The sequence below is a fragment of the Anopheles cruzii genome, chromosome 3 (genome assembly GCF_943734635.1).
Source record: "Anopheles cruzii chromosome 3, idAnoCruzAS_RS32_06, whole genome shotgun sequence".
NCBI classification, from domain to species: Eukaryota; Metazoa; Arthropoda; class Insecta; order Diptera; family Culicidae; genus Anopheles; species Anopheles cruzii.
The window spans coordinates 45,524,453-45,549,330 of NC_069145.1; the positions used below are offsets into that span (position 1 = coordinate 45,524,453).

The following is a 24,878-nucleotide window of genomic DNA, read 5'->3' on the forward strand; positions in this document are numbered from 1 at the left end:
CGTTCGGTCAATGGCAAACACGAACGGAATTACAATGGCCGGGGGATAGGGGATTAAAACGATCATTTTTGAAAGCCCTCACCTTCATACGGCGGCATGCTTTCGGCGTACTCATTCGTTTCATCTTTGGCGTGTGTCCGTCACAGTACATCAAATGGGCGGCCCCGAGGGCCGTTCAAAAAGCTTTTAGACTTTTGAATTTCCGCGGGATGCGTATATTTAATTTTCGAATGTCTCTCACTTATGTTGACAAGTTCGGCCAAACACCTGCACGTATTTCGGCTCATCTTCAATTTGGTCTATTCCAAAAAATGGATGGCAAAGAATCTGTATTAAATTTTGTGCGAAAGTGCGCGGACTCATTTGGAATGTTGACTGTGGCTTACAGTGAAGATATTTTGGCCCAAAGCATCGTTTATCGGTGGTTCAAAATGTTCTCACAGGACCGAGAAGATGTGAACGTCGAAAAGCCAAATTTGGTCGAAAGTAAACAGATTTGTTTACAGTTTTCTACGATTGCAGGGTCGTGGTGCATCATAAGTTGTTGCCAAAGGATAGAACGGTCAATAAAGAATGTTTCCTGCAAGTTATGCGTAATTAGCCCGAAGCAATCCATCAGAAATGCTCGGATTTGTGGGAAACCCAAAATTAGCTGTTGCGCTCCTGCTAACACACCATTTTTTTCTGACACAGCCACCGTATTTCCCAGGTCTGACCCCCGGTGACTTTTTCTTGTTCCGGAAACTGAAGGGGCCCATAAAGGGACGACGCTACGCTACGATTGAGCAGATACAGACGGCATCGAATCTGAGCAAAATCACAAATAATGATTTTTTGAAGCTTTTTGATTGATTGTTTGCTTCGAAGATTAGGAAAAACGCTGGCACAAATGCATAATGTCTGATTGGGATTACTTTACACGGGACAAAGTAGATACTCATGTAAAAAACAATTATTTTTTAAACATAAAAGTCTCAACATTTTTTGAACAGCCCCCGTACGCCCGCTTCGCGTAAGCGCAGAGTACAGTCCAATTTCAACATTTGTGGACACTCGCCTTCATCATAACCAAACATCAGTGGCTCCCCATCCCCAAAAAGCACAAGAACTGGAACAGGCTAATCCACTGTCACAATTTCATTCAAAGTCTGCTCATTCGGAATGGACAAATTGGAACTCCTTTTTGGAATGGCAAAACTGTACTTCGCTTCACTGCACTCGGAAATGGAAAGAAGCAAAAAAGCTCACGGTGGACGGCGGCTAAACACTGTCACTCGGCTGCCATCCACCGTCGCAGTTTTCAATCACGTATCACGTGGACGTGGGTTTGCAAATACCAGTCCAGTCCATTCCAGTCCAGCCATGGGCGCAGGGTCATGATATATAATTTAAAATCATCCCGCTTCTTATCCATCGTCCGGACCGCCGACCGCCAACTGGGTCGCGCACCCTTCGACAGGCGAACGTCAGCTTGGGTGGGAGGGCGAGATGCGATGTTGCATGCGATGCAGAAATATGTATCCATGATTATGCATTTTTATGGATCCAGCTCCGTCTGCCACCCACTGTGTGCCGGCCGTCGCTACCCTGAATTTGTTATTTGTTCTCCCCGGGGACGCCCTCAGGGGGGGGCCCCCGAATGGATATTCGAGTGCTCGTCGCCCTGTTGCCATGCACGTTACAGAGCGAATCGTTGGAGTTGGCCACTTTAAGCGATCCCATCAAATGATACGTGGCCCATTCTAAGTAGCCGCTCCCACGCGACCGGGCCACAGTCATTAGCGGTTATCCTGTGCCCGAGCGTCCGGTGAATGCTGTGCCACGAAAGCCCCGTGCTTCCCGTTCGTGTAACTTTTAATTCTTCGCCCTCGACGATCGCACCTTGGTGCGCACCGAAACTGTCAGAATTTCAGCAAAAGCAACAAAAATGGATGGACGCAAAAAACTAACATTAATCTTGTATGTTGTTCCGTTCCGCTCTTCTCGTTCTTCTTCGCAGCACACACACACACACCCCGGGAGCAAGGATACCGGTCACCGGTAAACAGTATTCCTGGATTTCCTGGGCCGTACATCGCAGCGTGTGATCCTTTCGAAACCCGGCCCAGCACCGCACTTGGCTTCCTGAATGCAGCACCACCCGACGGCGCAGGCAGCGCAGGCGAATGGCAGCCGGGACTAACCGCCTAACATCACCGCACCAAGATCTCATGCATATAGATAATTTTAAATTTGTTACTAAGTTGAGTGTGTCGTTCCGCGCGATGGAAAATTGTCTGAAGCCGTCACCCTGCCGGCTCCGATCACTGGAAGCCGTCCGCCGTCTGATGCCCTGATGCGATGCGTGAAAGTGCCACGGAAGGGTTTTTGGCGAAAACAGCTCGACACGACGAGCACCACCGCAGCGGGTCGGTCGCTTGTTTGCCGCTGAACGCGAAGAAAAATATTTAAATTAAAGAATAAAAACCAAAACCGATAGCGAGAGCGAGAGCGCGAGAGAGCGAGCGAGGACGAAAATCGCGAGGCAACATGACGGTGAAACTGTTCCGACGGGGCTCGGCCCGGTGCATCGGGTTGCTGTCGGCGTTCGTCACGATACTGCTCTGCCTCTACTACATTTCGATGGGCCAACCGTCGCCGACCGGCTCCGGCGGGACATCGCCGGCGCGGCTGGGGCTACACAGCAAGGACGCACTGGCCGCGGCCGCCGCCATGGCGCACCACAAACGGTAAGTCCCGGCCAGTTTTACGATACCATATGAAGACGATAGATAGATTCGTTCCGGTTCGCGGTTCGGTTCAACGATGATGATGGACGTCGCCGCTGCCGTTCTGCTCGTGAAGCATAAAACACACCCGATCCGACCCCGAACCAGTCCTTGATTCGTGTGGGTTCAGCGAACGGAACCGGCGGCCCGGGATATTGCCTCCCGGTTCTGGTTGAGGGTTCCCAAAAATCGATCCAACGGTCGCGCTGCTGGCTGGTGTGGGTCACAGTTTTATGCTTTATTGGTCCGCACTCCTCCCGGGAGATGATGGCAATGTTTAGTGCTCTCTAAATATAAATTTTGACCACTTGGTGGTCCCCGCGGATCCGCGGGTGGTCCACGAGTGGTTGCGATGGGTGCGTAAATCGCTTTCTGGATTGCTTTTCTTCGCCCTCGGCGCCCTCTCAGCATCGGCGGAATGCAATTATTTTATATGGCCATCCAATAGCCCACTTGCTTGCTAGCGGCTTGCTAGTGTTTTGTTGTCAACCGATGCTCTCTAATCGTGGATTCGATTACCGTGGCCACCCTAACTTTTCTAAGCCGGTCCGGCGAAAGTTCCGGCCGGCACCACATGGGACACAATCCTGCCGATAAGCTGCCGAGGATTTAGGTTTGTGTAGCGTCACAATAAATGATGCCATTATTTTGGCTCCTTTTTAATCGCCATAAAAGCACAATCGACGGATTGCTAGGTGTCGGCTTGCAGCTGGAAAATGTCAGCCTTAAGCACCGCGAGGCAACTCGGCAACGGCGACACCGAACTAATTAGCCGCGATTCGCAATATTCTTCGCCATTCCGGCCCGTGTAAAGCATTTTTTTCTTGCTTTACAAATCATCACCCCCGGCCAAATGTTACTTCGTTCGCGTGTGTCCCGGGCAAAGTTTGGCCATAATTCTTGCGCCTTTCTTTCTCGCCTCACGCTTGATGGTGCGCGATTCGGTGGCGCGTGAGGCGTCGTAGAAACACTAACCCACATTAGAGTTGCTGCCACCGGTGTTGTTGTTCCACAGGCGCCGTTTGGCCGTGTCGGCCTGTCCTTCGGTCGCCTTCTACCACCCCTTCTATGCGGGCGCTACTGTGTCATATTTGTGGGCCGCTCACCGGTGCTCACCGGCGCCAGCACACAACTTCATCCAGCCACATAATTCAGCCTGGCATCGACCGGAAGCGTTTGTAATGGTAGTTAGTCTTTGCATGCCATACGATGCCATACCACCACATACATTATTCTGCGTGTCACTTCCGTTCCGTACGCGAACCGATGGTGGGATGGTGGGCTGGTGTCCTGGGTTTCCACATGGCCGTCTTTCGAACGGGGCCGAAGCCTTTATCTAAAGGCCATAAAAAATCACATAAAGCTAGATATAAGTGAGCATAAATATTCCTTCTCCTGCGCTCGCGCTCTTCCAGCGCTTTCGGCAAAGCCGTCGCCGTCGAACGTTACGGGTACTTACATCACGCAAAAGTGTCTCCGCCCGATGGGCCCGATGCTTCAAATCGTTTTTTTATGATATGTTACGTGAGGGGCGGCCGAAGGCCCAAAGCAGATACGTAGCGTATTTGTAGCACATTCAACGCAACATAGTTTGCGATGCGCCTCGGAATTTGTTTAAAAGTTAGCTAGTTTTTATCGTTCCGGTAGCTCCGTAATCAGTGGGCACGGGCACGATGGCGGCGACAGACACGACTCGAAGAACCGAAGAACCACTTCAAAGGCGTAAACATAATGCTTGCTGCAGTGGAAACTTAATATTTACCCTTTGTTAGTGCCGTTCTGCGGTATGCGGCTCATGAAATTGAAGATGAAGAAATGAAGTGGCCGAATGAAGAGAGGGCTCTTGAGCTCAAGAAACTGTACCGGAGCGACATAAACAGAGAACGTATAGTTCGAGCCCGGTCCGGCGAAGAAACAAAAACACCGTCACAAATAGTGTGACACATAAATGGACCGCCGGGTGGGTGGTCGGCGGGTTTCGTAAACGCAGAGACCCCCACGATGGTTTTTCAGTATTGCCACAGTTTAGTTGCAAGTGAAGCGCAATCTGTGATCCTTGCAGGAGACGCTTGAATTTCAGCAGTCCTTTCGGAGTTGTTCCCTGAAGAAAGAGAGCTTTCAAATAGTTTCGGTTTCTTGCCGTTCGTTAAGGACCCTTGCCGTTGTCGCTTTGCTTTTGCTTTGCGTAGGAATGAAAATAGGCTCTAGCTTTTTGACCCAAAAACCAAAGTAACCTACAATTGCTAGCCCGCTGACTGACAAGAGGGTACTCATGATGGAAAACGATTTAAAATATTAAAGCAACTAAGTTGCAACGCGGCATTACGCTCATCGCTTTTTCGGGTCTTCATACAACTGACATAATCAGCTTTGGTAACGCTTTTTAATTACTTTTCCGTTTGTCTCCCAATCTCTCCGTCCGTGGTTTGGAAGCTTCGGGATTTTCCTCGTCTCACTGTGTTGACGGCGGGGCCAAACTAAAATGGGATGCGAATACCAGAGCGAGCACGAAGCCAACCAAAAAGCAAGTAGTGGTGCTGATGTTGGGTTTGGAAACTTTGCGCCCGTCGATAAAGTGCTCGATCCCGACACGGGTTCGAGCGAAATGGAAGCGAAAATTCGTTTTGACTGAAAGCCACTTTCCAGACACTGGTGGCCGCCGTCCGATTTTCTTTGATGTTCCGGTCGCAGGCCAAGCATAAAGTCCCGTCTGTGATTAATGCCTTTACAGCTCCACTATAAGCCATCGATCCGTCAGCATCGAATACGTTCGCTTTGATTGGTGATCTGTGAGGCTTAGCAGCATCGATGCGGCAGACTTCTGGGGACAGTGGTTTGGCAAAGTGGCAAACGTTACCCTGCAGATTCAGGGTAATCCTGTTGCGAGTAGTGGCTCAACTTGGTATGCACGTGGTGATAAGTGCACGAGTTTACCGCAACTCCTTCGTTCGGTTCGGGTGACATTTTCAATGCGCTAATTTCCAATCTAAACTAATTGCGTATGGCATCAGCATCCCCTTTTTGTGTGGTAAAGTCCTTAGAATATTCGGAAACTTGCATTCGAACTAAAGTACATTTGAAAAAGCCTGGAAACAGACAAAGAACCCGGTAAAACGTTGGCGAAAAGTATCCACTAAAAAGAAACTGAGCGTGTTTCTCGTTCTCCTGATGAGCCACTTTAAAATGAGTCTCCGAAAAACGATTCAATCAGTTAGTGGCCCAATGTTCCGTGGTTTTGTAGACTCGATAGAAAACAAAATGAACCCCAATTTGGACGCATCAGCAACCACCATTTACGGGCGTTGATTACATTTTGAAGAGAAACTTTCAAATGTGTCATTCAATTTGCGGAATAAGATGGCCGGACTGGCGGACATTTCCATCAACCCTCTAGGTCGCAGTTAATGCAATGGAACTTCTTTGAAAAATCCTTCAGCTTTACACCCCACTCAGCCAAATCCCCCTGCTACGAGCTCCCCGAGGGTAAACAGATTGCCTTGGCGCATACACAATGGAACCGAAGGGGTTGAATCGGATTGAAATCTATGTGTTTGCCGCTGGGAACGATGCGGATACACGGAACGGAAATCTGCTACCGCTTGAAATTGAAAATGGGTATGAATAAAAAACAAACTACGCAACGCTCCGTCGCTCGGTCAGGTCCACCCCCCGGGAACGTGCCCCTCCTCGTGACGGTGGCACACATTTGCCGGCCGCAGGCTCTCCTGGTTGGTCGATCGGAAGCTGTTATGCAGCGGCGAACAAACGCGATGACATGGGTCAAACCCGCAGCGCACGGCACCCCGGCAAATTGCGTTAAGCCTCTAGGGTGGCGAGGGTCCGCTTAAAAACGGTCCTCGAACGTCGGGCACTTTCGGGGGCAGAAGCCATTTGTAAAGCGAGCGAGCCTGCGCCCGTGTACTAAAAGTGTCGTACCGCCCCGTACGGGGAAGGACCCCGATTGACGCATCTCACTTTGTTCCCGCGGTCGCCGGGCGACGGCAAGGATAATGTTCGATGCGACGACATTTAGCATTTAGCTCGGTTTGGCCCAATATTGGCCCATCGATTCAGGATCGGCCTTCGGCGGGCGAAATATCGCACCATCACACATTGTACGCATCAACGTCGTCCTAGTCGTCGTCCGCCGCCTGGAGAGTGATAGCAGTGACTGGCGTCATCGGCATCTCTTAATGCTATCGAGAAAACGCAGCTGTGACTCTGCACTCTGCACGGACACAATTGAGACGCACGGCACTCTCTAGAGGTCCCCCCGAAAGGACACTAACGCTCGGCCACTGGCTAGAAAAAGTGTCGCCCGGTGCGACGAACTCAAATTAGTCGACGCTGGCGCATTGGCACAAGTACACTGCAACGCATGGATCACCCGGTCCGGTCGGCCACAGCATATTCCGGTGGCACACCTTCGAACCGGGCCATTCCGTAGATACCGTAATATGGACAGCAAGGCAAACAGACATCATCATCATCGGAAGGGGGTATTCATTTTTTCCGATTGCAGCTTTTCGAGACGCCTTCTGGCCGATCCTTCTTTGCACCGGGCCAGAGCGCAACCAATTTGATTAGGGACGCCAGCGAACCTTACCCGGACACGGTGACACAAAACGCGCGCTCGCTGGCTGACGGCTGCTGGATATCATTGGAAAATTTGATTAGTGATTTTCCGCTGGGCGAGCCTCGGGTCGCTTATTCATTCCGATAACGGCCGGTGCTCTCTCGGTGTGTGCCCTCGCTAATACCTAATGCATCCTCTGCTAATGACATCAGCCATGCCGGGCAATGCGACCACCACTTTGAATCCAATCGCAATGAGGTCACGCCAGGCTCAGTCTTCAAATGAATGCCGATGCTGGGGATGAAGTTTAATCAGAAAAAAGAATGGCTTTAACAAGTTCTGCTTCAGCTGCTGGCGCCTGCTGAAAATCAGTCCCAATCTCCTTCGACCGACCTTCCACACAATGTCTCAGGCGCGAACACGTCTGAAGCGTTTGGCGTGAAAAATTGAATACGCTTGTTGCCAAAAAAAAAAGCTAGACGATAACGGAAGTCCTCCGACGACGGTTATTCGCGAGATGAAAATATTCCCACCCGTGAGGCCAGCATTTATCCCGGCGCGCCCCCATTGGCCAAATCCCACCGGGACACCGTAATCTACGTACGAACGTAATCTTCCCTCCGAGATTTAACCATTAAGCGGAAACGCACCCTGCCAGCCAGCCCCTGGCCAGGATTCGCAGTTTTATTGCCGTCGCGCGTCACTGTCACGATTTGTCACAAGTCCGTGGCCGCGATACGGTGGCGAAAATGTCGCCCTCGATTGACAGTGATGGCCATAAAGAAGGTTCCCTATTCAGGTCCGCCGCCCGTTCGCTTTGGCGGCGGGCTGAAAATTTCGGAATCATACAAAAACGTCCGTCAACGTGCCACCTTCTTCCGGTTGGCTTCGCACAGTAACGTCGTCGGTGGAGCCGCCTGGTGGTTTTTGGCGTGGTGAAAAGCTTTTCCCTGTCGTACGGAGTAAAGTGTTGTACCCCGGCCGAACCGGTTATGCGGCTTCGCGGCATCCCCGGTACGCGGTACACTTTTATTTGTCCCACAAGACATTGAACATTCACAATTTTCCAATTTTCGTTCAGTCGGAAAAATCATTCGACAATAAATATCCGCGACCGGGGACGATCGGTGGTTCGGTTGAACATGGCACGACGATCGACTCAGCACCGGAGCCGTAGGCCCATTCGTCATGTGGCGGGATGTGGCCATTAGGTGTTCGTTTGGCGCTATTGGTTGACTGTACATTGCAACAACTTCCGTTTCATCTCCTTTTTGGTTAAAAACGGGGCTTGTGGGGCGAGTAAATTGCCCCCTAAAAAGCCGGAAACCGGGCCGAAAGTGTAAGTAACCGCACACCGCACAAATGCTGAAACTCGCAACGAAACTCAAATCAAATGTACAAAAAAGTAATATCAAATAAACGCCACACTCGATACGTGCACAATACGTTCACGCGTTCGGTTCGGTGCCGAATTGGTGATAAACTTTTGCCAGCCTGCGAACCGATGAAGCAATTCTCGGAAAAACAGGCAACAGCGGAACAAAAAATTATGGCCACGGAACGGCGTCGAAACACACGGGCCGCACGGGGCGTCGATGGTTCCTGGGAAACCCGTCGCCAATGCCGTTCGCCACGCCGCGGAAGGAAAAACTAGAGCCAACTACGAACGGATGGGGCCACCGCTGGCCGCGCTGTGAAGCATCCATATATTTTCGCATCATTAAACGTTCATAATAAAATTTCGAATAAAGAAAACCGCCAGCCAGCCAGCCAGCCAGTGGACAATGGAGCGGATGAAATGGAAACACGGTGCCCGGATCCTGAGTCTGGGACTGGGTCTGGTGATACGTCTTTTTTCGCTCCGTTTTCGCCATCGGACAAATGACAGATTTTGTGTGTGTGTGTGTGTAAGAATGTGGTGTGGCCCGGGGCCAGAGTTATATCGGACTATCGGAAGCCCTTTATTTTGGTCAATTGGAGACCGACATAGTCCGCGCGTGTTCGGTTTGTAACGGCCGATTGGCCGCATTGGCGTACAAGCCATAGCAAATCATGCTTAAACTGCCAATTTAAACGTCTACGGTGGAAAATGACCGCGATTTTATTTATTTATTCACGTAAAGTCAACGGCCTAGTTGACACCGAACGATAAAAGGGAAGAAAATGCAGAGCCTAGAGGGGAGGGGAGGGTGAGAATGGTAACAAACAAAAGTGTACGTCAAAAGGAAAAGAAATAAGTAGCTTTTCAATACTGACTGATGGACTTGCTGAAGTTCAGAAGTAACGGAGCGGCGAACATAAGCATGAAACTCTGACGTAAGACGCCTTCTTATGACCCGCTCAGGTGTAATATGGTAAGGTATTGCAACGTTGGAACCAATCTGTCTTCAAGATGGCGGCTCGAGTAAATCTTCTCTGAACAACCTGAACTCTGAGCCACACAAGCGTGATCAAGTTTTGGACGGACCAAACGTCACAGTGAAGAGTTTTCAGAGAAACATGAACATGAACTACTTAAACATAGCCTCAACAAACTCCAACATTCTAAATGCTCTGCCAACTATCTCCACATAATGATCATAAGGTATAAGCTTAGAATCTAACATAATCCCTAAATCACGGACATCACAAATCCTACAGATAATTAAGCCCTCTACGCTATACCAGAAGCGCACTGGACAGTTCCTATTCGACAAGGCCCCGATGACAGTCAGAAGAGTTTTCAATAGACAACCAGTTCAAATCATTTTTGGTATAAATAGCATTACTACCAAAAACGGGTCTGTAACTCACTTTCCCTTTACGCTCACCGACCGAGTACCAGTCTGCACGTGTCACAACTAATCACAACATTACCGGTAGTGGGTAACGTTCAATTTCGCACACTGTCAAAGTGGAGAAATTGGACTCAAAACAAGCAAAAACCCGGTGGCGGATGGCATACGTGCCCGGGGGCAGGGACGGCAAAAGGACGGCGTCCCCATGATTGGTGGGCAAAAAAAGGCGGTTCGGTTGGGCAAAGGAAAGTTTATGAAATTTTATGGAATGTCATCAAAAATTACTGGCCAAAGGGGAAAAAGAAATCCTTTTTCCTCGCTTTTCTTTTTTCCCGGGCGTTAGCTGAGGTACGCTACTCCGTGCAGCGCAAAGTTTATTCCGGTTTCCGGCTTGCTTTGGCCGCGCCTCTCGTCCCGCTGGCCTGGAGCCGGAGAGGTTTTGATAGTGCCGCATCATAACGAGATGAAACAGGCGAACTGGCGAAGAGAATTGGTCCGAAAGTTATGACACTTCGGGGGCGGGTCGGAGTCGGGTTCGGACAGCGCAAGGGTCGGCACATAAAACTAGACCCAAACGAGCAGCGTGCGCGTGTGAGTGAGCACCGGCCATTCTGGATCACCAGCAGGAGGGTCCATTAAAACAAGTTCGAAGCATAGCATCTATTGTGCTGCAGACTGAACTTTCGCTTGCGCTGTGTGATTGATAAACTTCGAGCTTCGATAAGTGTGTCAAGGGTTTGGTTGGAATTGTCTTTAAGTTGTCAATTTTCCACAACTTCCATTAACTCGGGGTGATGCGTGGGGATCCAATCAAAGTGACGGCAAAGGAGTCGCTCTCGGTTCTCTGGACGATGTCACGGTCCCGGTAGTAACTCTCCCTATCCTAGCGGTTGCCGGTTTTCCATCCCCAAGGCTTTTTCTGGCCAAGAGGAACGAAGGCCCCATCGCTACTGCACTTTTGTGACAGAACAGAGCAATCAAATGGACCCTCACTGAATTTGTCATTGTGGCATCGGAGCGAGAGAACCGTCGAAGGGCAGACAGTTTCCACCCGGGCAGGAGTGGCCATCGTCCTCGGCCCATGCATATGCATATGCCGATCGACAAACGCACCCAGACAATGAATAGTTTTCGACAATGAATGCCACCAGCCCGTAGCCAGCGTTTGCTCGTTTCCGGATGTGCCAATAATATGCAAATCATTGAAGTTGGGCCCCACCCCGCCGCACAGATTCGCAGACTCTTCCTTCTTCGAGTGGTTCGACCAACCCGTCACCGGCGACCGGCGACGGATTTACATCGTAGAACCGCACCGGAATGAATTTGAATATTTGCTTCCGACTATGACCGTGTTCGAAAAACAAACCAGACTTTACATAAACCGGTCGAAGGCCCGGTTCCCGGTTCCCGGCGCTCGGTGGCTAGCCAAACTGACCGTGACAAGTAATGAAACAACAACGCACCACTCCATCAACGATGACCGGTGACGGTGACGCTGTGACCAGTCACTCCGAATTCAGCCTAACGCTCTCTATACTCTCTCTCTCTCTCTCTGCAGGTCCAACGGCCAGGATGCGCAGCATACGGGCGGCCATGCGAATCACTCGTGGCACAGCTGGCTACGGAACAGCTTGAGCTCTATTGGGGGCCACGGCAAAGATCAGCGCCATCGCGTCGGTGATCGAGAAGGTGATAACGGGCGAGACGAGGACGGTGACGGCGGCGGCGACAGTGGCGACAGTGGTGGGCCGCTGCCACGATTCGGTAGCCGCTGGGATGAGTGCAACGTGCTGGAGGAGGCCCCGACCGACATCAACACCGTTGATGAGTATGGAAAATTTGATTTCCAGGTAAGCCACCAACGAAAAGGCCTCGTTACACCGTTCCGTGTCAACTACTCCGGGAGCCAATTTACTCCCGGTTTGGGAGGAGGTTCAGCCGGCTAATCCTTCCAGGCCAGGCGCCCACCGCAAATGGTGACGAGCCTAACGAGACAGGGCGCCCTCCGGCGAACAAGTGATGAAGTGATGAAAATTGTCCTTTAATCACTTCGATTTCTTATTAGCCGGGCTCATCGCTTCCGATGGGCCGCCGCCGCCGGTCCGCGGTGGCTTTCCTTTGGCTTTCTGAACTTTGCTCCACTTTCCTGAACCCGCCCTCGGAACCGGTCGCCGGGGCGAGCAAATCGCAATTTCGATTCACACCTCCAGCGCCGAACGCCGAACGGTTCGGCTTCGCTTCACGCCATTGCGGCCAAATTCAATATGCAAATCAGGCTCCCCCCCGGACGCCCGATAAGAGTGGGGTTGAAAATATTCATGTATGCGCATAAAATATAGCTACATTTAGAGAAGAAGCCCCCACCGGCCCCCCGTTTCGGGCTTCGGTTGTTGCGGACTTGCGTATGAAAGTCCTCAAAACACAATGATGATAGCGCCGCGCCCCGGAACGAGATGAGACTGTGGCGAGAACTGGGGGCCGGTAACCCGGAAGATTAGATAGGCTGTGGTGTGGTGGCCACACGCAAATTGTGTTAAAGTGTCCCATTTTTATGTTGCCACCGTTGCTCGAGGCAGCGAGTTGAACACGATTGCCATCGGTTGCGGCGACGATGGTTGAAGGCGAAGTTTTCGGGCCACAACATGCTTCCGATTAGGCAACCGGGCGTAACATGAAATCGATGTCACTTGTAATCACTCGACACATAGGATGAGATCGGGTAAAAATCGGGAAGACGTATGTTGATGAGCTGCACGTGACCCGTACCGGGCCACGTGTTCTACGCAAAGTATTGATAGACACAAGTTCCGGACCACATTCCAAATCATACAGTAGATTACTTCCATCGGGTCCGTTTGTCCAGTTTATTTGCTTCGCTTGGTGCTTGTGAGTTTATTAAAATGTACTCAAATGGGCCCATTTAGTTTGCGGTTAGCCGGCAGACTTGCCACAGCATCTCGAGCCGATGTGCTTCGACCACAAATGATAATGGCCTGTCAGGATTCCCAGAGTAAGCAGACGAATCAGGAACATCAACCGATACTGACTATAAGAGACACACACTCTGTTAACCGGACCGACTGCATCCGACTTTTTCGCTCGCTTCCGGTTATTGATACCGACTCCGGTATCCTGTGGGGTTTCCGAACCGGTGACGAGTCCACCAGGGATCCCGTTTGTGGCCCGTTTAAACAGACCACAATTGTTTGAAGGCGGTTCGGTTGTGGCTGCCTGGGGTGCTGTTCCGTTGAGGGATACGAACAAATGTGCTGCCCAAACGTCACACATCTGGGGAAACCGAAAATGAGCTCCGGCGGTGAGTGAGTATCAAGAGACTTGTCCATTTTGCAGCTTGTAGCGGTTGTTGGTACACTGCCAGCAATTAACCTCACTCGCCTGGTGACCGACACGAGATACGTTTAATTTGTTATGGTTACAAACTTTCGGCAAAAGATCAGTTTTGTTAATGGACACCGGATTAATGTTTGTCAAGTTACGGGGTTAGAAATGGCAAATTTGGTTGATAATCGAGCCCATTTCGATTAGGTTGGTACATATTCACACCGTAATCTGATGCGATGCCACGTGTCAATTGATTTATCACCCGAACCATTTAAATTTGGTACTTACAACGCTCGAAATTCGTCTCGCCATTCGGTGCGGAAGTATGTGATATCCCGGGGCGCTTGCTTTTATTACAACACCTCGCGCGTAAATTACCAATTTCGCCGGAACGTAATGTGTAATGCTGCAATTTATGAGCTCGTAATCAACATAAATCAGCGCGACCGTGTTACGGAACGTTTCCACCACTGGCTCAGTGACCGAGTGACTGACATCGACAGCGTTTAACTGTCAAGCCGTGTTCCGTGGGGTAATTGCTCTTTTAAATATCTACTCACCCGTGGGCATTAGTGTGGCGGCCGCACAAGCTCCAGCTTGGCCACCGCGCCAGGTGCTAGCCACGGCCCAGCGGCTATCAGCGCTCACCATCTGACACGAGGTTGACGACGACGACGACGACGGAGTGCATGAATGTTTTACGATCGTCAACATTAGTTTTGCACTTAAAAGCTGGTACTTCATTGATTGTTTCACGGTTCTGTCCGCTTGCTCTGCATTAGAAACGCAGCTAGGAACAGAGACTAGCGATGGACGATGCTGTCCCTAATTGAGCGCAGTTTCAAAAGTCATTGGCCGTACGAGTTGGTCAGCAATGTATGAAGAAAGTCTCAAAGTGTACCGCAATTCCGCAATTTATTCAAAACAAAATCGTATAAATAAATCTAATAATCTATCGTTTTAAATGTCTCCTAACAATGTTTGTTCGAACCTCCGCTTCCCTCTCTTCCAGCCCGAATGGATGAAAACGAAAGAGTACTGGGACAAGGACTTTGAATCTCGCTACGAAAAGCTACAGAAGGATCCCAAAAGGCCACCGCTTAAGGTAAATCAACGGTCAAATTGTAGATAATTTATGCATAGCGCGCCAGGTCCTGCGGCGGCAGGACCCGTCTTCTGTTCCGGCAGCGCAAAGGGCAAACAATACAAACACTTCTATTCATATCTTCCGTGTGGGGTTCCGTTTTTTCTCCCACTATGTCCCCGGCGTGTAGATTGTCGTCGTCCCGCATTCCCACAACGATCCTGGGTGGTTGAAAACTTTCGTCAACTATTTCCAGTCCGATTCGCGTCAAATTCTCAACCTTGCCGTCACCAAAATGCCCGAGTACGGCAACATGTCGTTCATTTGGAGCGAGATCAGCTTCCTGCAGCTCTGGTGGGACCAGGCACATCCGACCAAGCAACGGGTAAGTGAATTATGACGGTGGTTAGACCGCGTTTTTGTTCACTTCTCTGCCACTCCTGCAAGGGCGCAAAGTCCTGGGGTTGAGCCTGCTGGCGCTAAGCAACTTGACCCCGAAACCACAGCGCCACAGAACCGCGCACCACAAGCGGACTGCAGGTGACACCGGCACCGGCTCGCCAGAGTCTCTGCGGCCAGCAAATCTCGATGGAATAGATCAACGAGGGTGGTTAATTTTATGATTTGCTTTCGCCACACCAACGGACCAAACAAGGAGCGGAGCGCCATCAGTGGACTAATAACGAACAGACAATTGTCACAAACTTTTCTGAAGGGAAAGGAACTGTTGTTATGTACCTCGGAAGGGCCAATTAGAGCGCTACGAGTCGAGTAAAACTTACGGCTGTTCAATTAAAATTTTATAGAGCTCATGAATGATGCAAACTAGAAAAAACGATCCGCCTTTCGAGTTCCGATGCGTCGTACTCTGGAGTCACGCACCTAACATCCTTCGTAGTATTTTATGATTTTTTGTTACTGGTTGTTAATTACGATGGGTATTTTTTTATTACCTTCCATTGGAACAGATACTGAAAAAACTGGTGCAATCGGGACGATTAGAGATCACGACCGGTGGCTGGGTTATGACGGACGAAGCGAACGCTCATCTATACGCCATGGTCGATCAGCTTATCGAAGGTATGTTTACCGTAAAATAGATAGCTTACAGAATGGTAACCGAACTCCCATCCTTCACAGGCCATCAATGGGTGAAATCAAACCTAAACGTTACACCCAAAACGGGCTGGAGTATCGACCCGTTCGGTCACGGCAGTACCGTGCCGTACCTCCTGGCAGCATCCGGCTTTAAGGGAACGATCATTCAGCGTATCCATTACGCCTGGAAGCAGTGGTTCGCGCGCCACCGGTACGGCGACTTCCTGTGGACACCGTACTGGAAAAGCTCCGCCGCAACGACGAACGATCACACGATGCTCACGCACAACATGCCGTTCGACATTTACTCCATCAAGCACTCGTGCGGTCCACATCCGTTCATCTGTCTGAACTTTGACTTCCGCAAAATACCCGGCGAGTACACGGAGTACTCGATCAAGGCTCAGTTCATCACGCAGGAAAACATCGAAGCGAAAGCGGACCTGCTGATGGAGCAGTACTCGCGGACGGCTTCCCTGTTCCCGCACAACGTGGCCCTCATTCCGGTCGGTGACGATTTCCGGTACAACAAGGAAAAGGAGATGGAGCAGCAGTACACGAACTACAAGAAGCTGATCGACTACATCAACGAGCACCGGAAGAAGTACAATGCGGAGATCAGCTTCGGCACACCGGTCGATTACTTTAACGCGATTCGTGATCGCTACGAAAGGTTTCCCACGCTCAAGGGGGACTTTTTCGTGTACGCCGACATCTTCAACGAGGGCCGACCGGCGTACTGGTCAGGGTACTTCACGACGCGACCCTACTACAAGATACTGAGCCGTGAGCTGGAGCACAACCTGCGCAGCTTGGAGATTCTGTTTACGATCGCATTCAACCGGGCACGGCAGGAAGGCAGCTCGAATGCGTTTAAAATCTACGAAAAAAATTACGAAAAAATGATACTGGCGCGGCGCAACCTGGGTCTGTTTCAGCACCACGATGCAATCACCGGCACGTCGAAGGCGAACGTGATGCGCGACTACGCGCTGCGGCTGTTCGAAAGCATTCAGGACACGGTGAAGCTGCAGGAGAAAACCATCGAGCTGCTGGTGCAGCGGAAGCCGCTAGAGCACAGCTTTCTGATCGGTGAACTCGAGCGGGACAACTTTGGTAAGCTGCCCCGCAAAACGCCCATCATCGTGACGGAGGGACGCACGGCGGACTTTATCGTGTACAATGCGCTCGCCCAAGAGCGCCTGGAGGTGGTCACGATTCGCACGCTGACGCCACGGGTCAAGATACTGGACGCGGGCGGAAAAACGGTCGACATCCAGATAAATCCGGTGTGGAACATAACGGAAACGTCGTACACGTCGCGCAAGATCGTACCGTCCGACAAGGAGTACGAAGTGATGTTTGTGGCCCGACTGGCACCGCTCTCGCTAACGACGTTCACGGCGGCCTATGACGAAGACGGCTACCAGGGCAAGATGGCAACGCTCTACTGCAACGAGTGTCAGGACGAGAAAACCAAAGCGTTCGAGGTGCGCAACAAGCAACCGGGCGATATTCAGCTGGAGAACTACAAGATGCGGCTGCTGTTTGATGAGCAGAGCGGATTCCTGAAGTCGGTGACCAAGAAGAACATGGGCAAACAGATTCAGTGTGCGATCAAGTTCGCGGCATACAAGAGTGCCCAGTTCCACTCCGGTGCGTACCTCTTCAAGACCGACCCGGAGCAGCGCAGCTCCGAAAAGGATGTGCTGGAGCAGTACGGTGACCTTACGATTCTGATCACATCCGGCCCCCTGGCCAGCGATGTAACCGCCATCTACGGACCCTTCCTGGCACACACGGTTCGCATCTACAACTCGAACAGCGTGCTGGACAGTGCGATCTACATCGAAAACGATATTGACTTCGAAGCACCACCAAAGAATCGGGAGACGGAACTGTTTATGCGCTTCATTACCGACATCGAGAACGGTGCCAGTGAAAATCCGGAGTTTTATTCCGATCTGAATGGCTTCCAGTATCAGAAGCGGGTGAAGGTGTCGGCGATCGGTGTGGAGGGCAACTACTTCCCGATCACCACCGGTGCCTTCATTCAGGACGACCGCATGCGGCTAACGCTACTGACGACCCACGCCCAGGGTGCGGCCAGCTTAGAGCCGGGTCAGCTGGAAGTGATGCTCGATCGACGTACACTGTACGACGACTACCGAGGTATGGGCGAAGGAGTGATCGATAGTCGACTAACGCGCCACCGTTTCTGGTTGGCCCTGGAGACGATCGATCCGGCACGGCCGGCCTCTGCCAGCGGCGATGGCGAGGGTGAGCAACGTAAGCCTGCTGCGTCCACCGAGTACCAGCTGCCAAGCATCTTCGCCAACAGCCTCTCGAATGGTCTCAACTATCCCGCGAACCTGTTCATCGTGGAGCGGTACGACGAAAGCAATCAAATCGAACTGCACCGTGCGGTGCCGCTGCTGCAAGTGCAGTTTCCGTGCGATCTGCATGTGCTCAACCTGCGCACGCTCACCGAAAGCACCCTGCCGTTGTTCCCCTCCAACTCGGCGCTGCTGGTGCTGCAACGGCAAGCGTACAACTGCCGGATAGGGGCCGAAGAGATGGTTGGCTACTTTTGCGGCAATGGAAGCGCTGCTAACCCGACGCATTCCATCGCCGAAGGTGACACAAGCGGCGGAGGACACACCGCGGACTCGAGCGACAACGAACTGGAGCGCGTTGCCACGGTTCGGGACGACGGGCGACGACAGCTACAGATGTTCCATCGGTTACGGATCGAATCGATCGGAGCTACCTCGCTGACCGGTTTGCACCCGGGTGAGAGTGTCAGTTCGTTCACCGAAATCTATCTCGAACCGATGGAGCTGAAAACGTACAATCTTACGTTTGTCAAGTAGAGAGAACACCGATGCCCATGGGGTCGGTACACCACCACCGTTCGATACATTCCATGGCGGGGCGCGACGAAGAGCGCTCGCCAGCAAACTGCTAACCCATCGAGCGATTGCAGAGAGATTGTCCGATGCCTAGGGGGGACATCCGTTTAACGACGGTTCGCTGGCTCGAAAGTGAATCGAATTATGCCTGCTTGCGGTCTAACGTTGGCTGCTTAAAGCTCTCTAAGTACCCCTCACTTTCTACCTATCTCACTTTCAATCTCTCTCTCTCTCTCCACCACTGTCCATCCCCTCGTTTTCCTTCCCACAAATCTCTAGCTAATTTATAAAGTATGTGTTAAAGTTACTGATTATTTTAAATGACCCCTGTATGTGATGTAAAAGCTGGGGTCGAAAACGAATCTAGTAGGATAATAGGGGATACACACTTGGGACACACACCCGAAAGGGACATCACAAAAGACACGAAAGTCACACAACACCAACAAAAACACAGACACACGTTCCGCCCACAGAACAAACATAGCATAAATTAAGCACTTACCTTCCTATAGTGCGTATGATAGGGTTACAACGGCCACTCGAGGATGGAAAGAAAACCAAAAACAGGTGGGGAGTAGGTTTGTTAGAAACCCGGTCCCGGGAACGGATAAGCTTTTCCCTCGCTCCGTTGCACACACGTTAAGCGAGCTGCAAACTTGCAAAAAAGTTCGCCCATGCACGTCGTAGAACTGTAATTAGAGAATCAAAAACAAGTAACCCAACAGTGGACTATTAGAAATGCCTGTCAAACGACGTGTAGGAATCAAACCGCAGGAGTTTGAATCAATTGATTAGATTGTACGGATTGGGAGTATCAGAGAGCGGATGAATACGGCTGGGGGCGGCGGAAGCCACGGGCGCGCGGTATTAGGAATACAAAATACAAACAAATCTGAGAAAAGAAAAATGTAGGAAATGCGGTAACACAAACGATAGGAGCCGAATCGAACGAACTTATGCTAGGATACAAACAAAGCGCCAACAAGGTTACGACGTGATTAGTTTTGATTACCCACAAAGTTTACGAGAAAACGATGTTACTCTGTTCATGATTTGTGCAAATTGTTCCACCGGTCCGTACCATTCCTCGGTTGCAGATAAAGAGCGGCGAAAGAAGGCAAAACTGGAACAATGTGGAAGAAAATTTCAAACAATTAGTTTGGTCAAACGATTCTGGGAAAAAGCGAATCTGGGAATCAGCGCCACGTTTTATCGCATCTCAGTTCACATTGGCGATTCAGTCTAGTTGCTCCCGTAGTTTCGTTCGGTAGAATCGTACTGGTTAGTTTCCGTCTTACAGAAAACATTACAGAAATGTCCAAGTGATCTTCGATTAGTCCTTTTATTGGTTGTACAAAATTGTAGTATTATTGGTATAAGATAGTAAGGCGTACAGTGAATATTTAGCTTTAACACTCACCACTACTACGTCAGGTAAACGGCGCGGCCAGCTCGGTTTATCGTCTCATTTATGTCGTTAAGCGACTTTGGGCCGTTTTTTAACACTTTCACGACGATTTATTCACTCCCTTTGTGTTCTACCTCGCGCATCCTATCTGACAACCTTATTTGTTGACATGTTTAGAACAATTGTTGTTAATGTGAAAATAATGATTTCCACCTCAACGAGGTCGTGTAGTTCCGTAGTTTATAAATGATGGATATTATAGTGCGACAGAATAAACCTATGAACCGTTTAAATCTACACGGCGTACCGCGCGGGTCGTGCGAGTTAAATCTCCGGAAAGACGAACCCAGAGATCACAAAACGACTGAAAACTCGTTGCGCTTCTCAAAGGGTGATAATGGTAGGGGCAAGCGGGAAAGTGTGCGACGAGCAACGACAGAATAAACCACAAAGCAACCGAAAAGCAAATTTCCAGTACATTAAAACGTACACCACCACACAAAATGCATGACGAACAGGGAAATAGTAGAATGTGCTAACTGGCGTTCCGCGGCGGGAACATGTCCCTTCATATTTCATTCTGTCGATGCCTTGATCGGCCAATGGTAAGCTAACAAACCAAATTTAGCGCGCGGGGCGATTGTGAATACCACTAATAAATTAAAGAACAGAAGAATGGAAAAATTAAAAGATATTTTAAGAAAACGTTAGCACGTCTTTTCCTTTCCCCGTGCCCGTGGCCGCGAAAAAAAGGAGTGAAAGAAATGAGTTGCAAACCGAAATCGAACCACGAACACTTTGATTTGTGTTCCTTTGATCTAACTGTAGATTCAAAATGCACAATGATTTCGAAACTGCTCGAATTTCGATACCACGAGCATGCTGCAGTAACTGCAGGAACGACCAACTGTCATTTTCTCGAATTTTTTTGTCAACAAATTCTCCACGCGCGAGGCCGGATCAAAGTCCGAGTACGGCTGTCACTTTGCGAGAATTGTAGCACCAATTGACGACAACAACACAGCAACTAATCCGAACCGTGATCCTGTTGCGCCGATTGTTCTCTTCTAGTTTGTTCCGTTTTCATTAGTTGGTCCTGCACAATGTTTTCCCGATGCTCGGCTTCGCTCACCCGTTCGGCGGCGCAGGTAAGTCCGGAACAAGATTTTGCATAACGCTGCGGGCTCGACAGCCAACATGCTGCTGGGTTGATAACGGGAGATAAGGATGCTCCACCAATGCCAGTGTCAATTGAAGTTAATTATATAATTGACCAAGTGTGCGTTGCGACTAACTCTCGATGCTGGATGCGTTTCGTTCTTCCGTTCCCAGGGCTACCGTCGGTTCCAGAGCACGCTCGTCGTGGCCGAACACAACAATGAAACGCTCAATCCGATCACGGGCAACGCCGTCACCGCGGCGAAGAAACTCGGAGGAGACGTAACGGTTCTCGTGGTCGGCACCAAGGTCGGTCCGGTGTCCGAGGCGGCTGCCAAGCTGGACGGTGTGGCCAAAGTGCTGGTCGCCGAAGGTGACGCATACAAGGGACTACTGGCCGAGGCGGTTACCCCGCTCGTGCTGGCCACACAGAACCAGTTCAAGTTTACGCACATCGTGGCCGGAGCCACCGCGTTCGGTAAAGCCGTTCTGCCGCGCATCGCGGCCAAGTTGGACGTTTCCCCAATTTCGGAGATTATCGGCGTAAAGTCGCCCGACACGTTCGTGCGCACGGTGTACGCCGGAAACGCGATTCAAACCATCAAATCGAAGGACCCGGTAAAGGTGCTAACGGTGCGCGGTACCAATTTCGAGCCGGCTGGCAGCGGTGGCAGCGGAAAGGTTGAAAAGGCACCCGAAGGCGACTTTGCAAGCAAAACCACGGAGTACGTGTCGCAGGAACTAACCAAATCCGACCGCCCGTCACTCACGGCGGCCAAAATTATCATCTCCGGTGGGCGAGGCATGAAGTCGGGCGATAACTTTAAGATGCTGTACGATTTGGCCGACAAGTGGGGCGCTGCGGTCGGTGCTTCGCGTGCCGCCGTCGACGCTGGGTACGTGCCGAATGATCTGCAGATCGGGCAAACCGGAAAGATCGTTGCCCCCGAGCTATACATCGCGATCGGCATTTCCGGTGCCATTCAGCATCTGGCCGGCATGAAGGACTCGAAAACGATAGTTGCGATCAACAAAGACCCGGAAGCGCCAATCTTCCAGGTCGCCGATTACGGCCTCGTAGCCGATCTGTTCAAGGCGGTGCCGGAAATCAACGAAAAGTGCTGATAGTGCACGACCACGTGTCCCACTGTGTGTCAATCGGCTTTTCTTTATATTAGTTCTAGGCGCAAAAATTTAGCTACAGTATATATAACAGGCTCGATCCCCGTAGCGATCCACTCATCAGTTGTAGTCCATCCATCTGCGTGCTACCTCAGCGTATTGGCATTCCCGGATTTACTTCTTCGGTGCAATAATTCCTTCCAGTTGGGCCTGCATTACGAAACGGGAAATAAAAGTTTGTGAATAAACGTTCCTTTCTACAAAAAAACCACACCTAAATTCGATTACCTTTAGTTGAGCGTTGGTCTTCTTCAGGAACGCAATCTCCTCCGAATGTTTCTTCTCCTCCGATGCGCGCAACTCCGCATTCCGTCGATCGGCCTGATCCGCCTTGATCTTCATGTCACTAATGGAATTTTGCAGTGCTTCCTTTTCCTGCTCGAGGAGCTGGATCTGTTCCTGGAGTTTCTCCTTGCCTTCCTGCGCCTGTAATGCCTTCCGGATACCAAACGAGACCGACGAGCAATAGAGCGTCTCGTAGGCCTCGAGCGACATGGCGATCTCGTCCCGCACGCGCAGCAACAGCAAACCACGTTCGGTGCAGTTGATCGTGACCTGGCGGATGAGCTCGTCGAAGCACTGCGTGTAGAGTTCGCGCCTCACCGGACAGATACCCGTTTCACGGGCCTGCGTTTGCTGCAAGCGCGTGTCCAGCATTTCCTGTAGGTTGATCACGTCTTGACGGGTGGCCGGCGTGCTGGAGACCGTTTGCGTCCACAGCTGACCATCTTCTTCCCACGTTTTCGGGGGCAGTATGCAGTTCAGGATTTCTTCCGTTTCGCGCGGACTGTCCACGACCACGGCACCGCCCGATCCGGGTCGGCCCGCTTGCTCCTTCGGGGCGCCACCATCTCCGGTTGGTTCCCGCTTCTCGACGTGTTTCACGATCAGCACCGGATTGTTGTATCGCACCAGCGTTGTCTGCAACTCAACATTACGGTCGGCCATTGCGCCTCACTCACGGAAGGATTAACTTTCGTGCTAAAAACACGGAGAAAGCGTTTGTGAACGGTACGCTCGGCTCCCCGTTTCAGATATTCACTAATGGATTGTGAAGAAAACAAACACCCAAATCCGGGTATCCATGGTAGCGAAAGGAAAGAACGGGCAAATGCGGAAGGTTGCTACGATGCGGTGGTTCAACAAACTCCAACAAGTTGTATTTAGCTCACGCACCACGTTTCGAGGTGTGGCCACGTTCCGATGCAGCCATTCGCGGAGTGAACCTAAAATGCATCCAACGGATCCTTGCGGTTCCCGGGATCTTTGCAACCTCAACAAGGATCCGTTTCCAAATGAGGTGTTCAATTTCTTTGAAGCCGGAGTTGTGAACATCCGTAAAATTGTGTTAAATAAATCAAGTACGCAAGCCGTGTGGTTCTGTTATCATATCTCTACATATTCTATTGTGAAAAAAACTTCCAATTAGGTAGTAATTACTTGCCTACATATTTGTTGAAAGGAATTGTGTTTCGGATTAATGTGAATCATCTTAGCAGTTTCTCGTAGATTCGCATATTGCCAATGCAACGTTTGAGCTCATAATTTCGTTATTTGTAAATTTAATAATAGTTTCAAAATATTTTCTGCCATTGTTTCGTTGATGGGTGTACTTCGCCCGATCCCACTTGTGTGCATTTCGCCCGTCACCGATTGTTGTCAAAATAATCCAAATATAAACAAACCGGCGAAAGTGCGAAAGTCGATTGTGTGTTTGAGCTCATCTGCAAGTAATTTTCCGAATAGACTTAAAAATGGATGACGATGACGATCTGTTGGCTTCACTGGACATGGAGTCCATCCCGAAACTAGCTGCCGTTACGCCAAGCACTAGCCAGCAGATTTCAGGATCATCCGGATCTTCCAACAGTGCACCGGCAACCGACGCTCCGGTGGTGATTGCGAAAGCAAACAAAGGAAATTGCATCTTGGTCAACCCGAAGCAGCGCGGCAATCCGCTACTGAAGGCCATTCAAAACATACCCTGGGAGTACGATGATATCGTGCCGGACTATGTCGTCGGAACCGTGGCGTGCATACTGTTTCTGTCGTTGCGCTACCACAATCTCAATCCCGACTACATCCACGCGCGGCTGAAGCAATTGGAAAAAAAGTACGAACTGCGCGTGTTGCTGGTACAGATCGACATTCAGCAGCCGCAGAATGCTCTGAAGCACCTGACCCGCATATGCCTGCTGGCGGACCTGACGCTAATGCTGGCCTGGAACGCGGACGAAGCGGGTCGCATCGTGGAGAAGTACAAACTGTTCGAACATCGACCCCCGGACTGGATCATGGAACGGGCGGAAAAGTATCCACACGAAAGGGCGGTCCGAGCGCTGACCAGCATCAAGCCGGTCAATCAAACGGATGCGATGATATTGCTGCAAAACTACGGTACGCTGGCCAATCTCATCAACAGCGGCGAGGAGAAGCTCAGCATGGTTTCGGGATTGGGGCCGAGAAAGGTGAAAAAGTTGCACAAAACATTTAATGAAAATTTTCGTAGTTAATTCCGATGAAAACCGATCTTCCATTTGTTGCGCTTGTCTTTGGATAACATTGTTATT

At 50.6% G+C, this 24,878-nt stretch overlaps 4 protein-coding genes across 5 annotated transcripts; 3 read left to right on the forward strand and 1 right to left on the reverse strand.

Annotated features, from left to right (window-relative positions):
* The first annotated feature begins 2,529 nt into the window (after positions 1-2,529).
* LOC128274986 (alpha-mannosidase 2) lies at positions 2,530-20,633 on the forward strand. The gene is made up of 6 exons (XM_053013351.1): positions 2,530-2,729; positions 11,680-11,971; positions 14,476-14,568; positions 14,738-14,932; positions 15,516-15,627; positions 15,688-20,633. Exons 1-6 carry the CDS (start codon positions 2,530-2,532, stop codon positions 18,516-18,518), a joined length of 3,723 nt encoding a protein of 1,240 aa, XP_052869311.1. The 3' UTR covers positions 18,519-20,633.
* Positions 20,634-20,959: 326 nt separating this feature from the next.
* Positions 20,960-22,521, forward strand: LOC128271321 (electron transfer flavoprotein subunit alpha, mitochondrial). Of its 2 annotated transcripts, none has more exons than XM_053008789.1 (2): positions 20,960-21,116; positions 21,301-22,521. In XM_053008789.1, exons 1-2 carry the CDS (start codon positions 21,072-21,074, stop codon positions 22,249-22,251), a joined length of 996 nt encoding a protein of 331 aa, XP_052864749.1. In that variant the 5' UTR covers positions 20,960-21,071; the 3' UTR covers positions 22,252-22,521. The 2 variants fall into 2 exon arrangements, with proteins under 2 accessions (XP_052864749.1, XP_052864750.1); XM_053008790.1 differs by having other exon boundaries at positions 20,960-21,110.
* Positions 22,423-23,256, reverse strand: LOC128271322 (putative inner dynein arm light chain, axonemal). The gene is made up of 2 exons (XM_053008791.1): positions 22,537-23,256; positions 22,423-22,458 (listed from the first exon to the last, which is right to left on the reverse strand). The coding sequence occupies exons 1-2, from the start codon at positions 23,254-23,256 to the stop codon at positions 22,423-22,425; spliced, it is 756 nt and encodes a 251-aa protein (XP_052864751.1).
* Positions 23,257-24,062: 806 nt separating this feature from the next.
* LOC128273777 (DNA excision repair protein ERCC-1) lies at positions 24,063-24,821 on the forward strand. Its single transcript, XM_053011816.1, has one exon. It carries the CDS (start codon positions 24,063-24,065, stop codon positions 24,819-24,821), a length of 759 nt encoding a protein of 252 aa, XP_052867776.1.
* Positions 24,822-24,878: the final 57 nt, after the last annotated feature.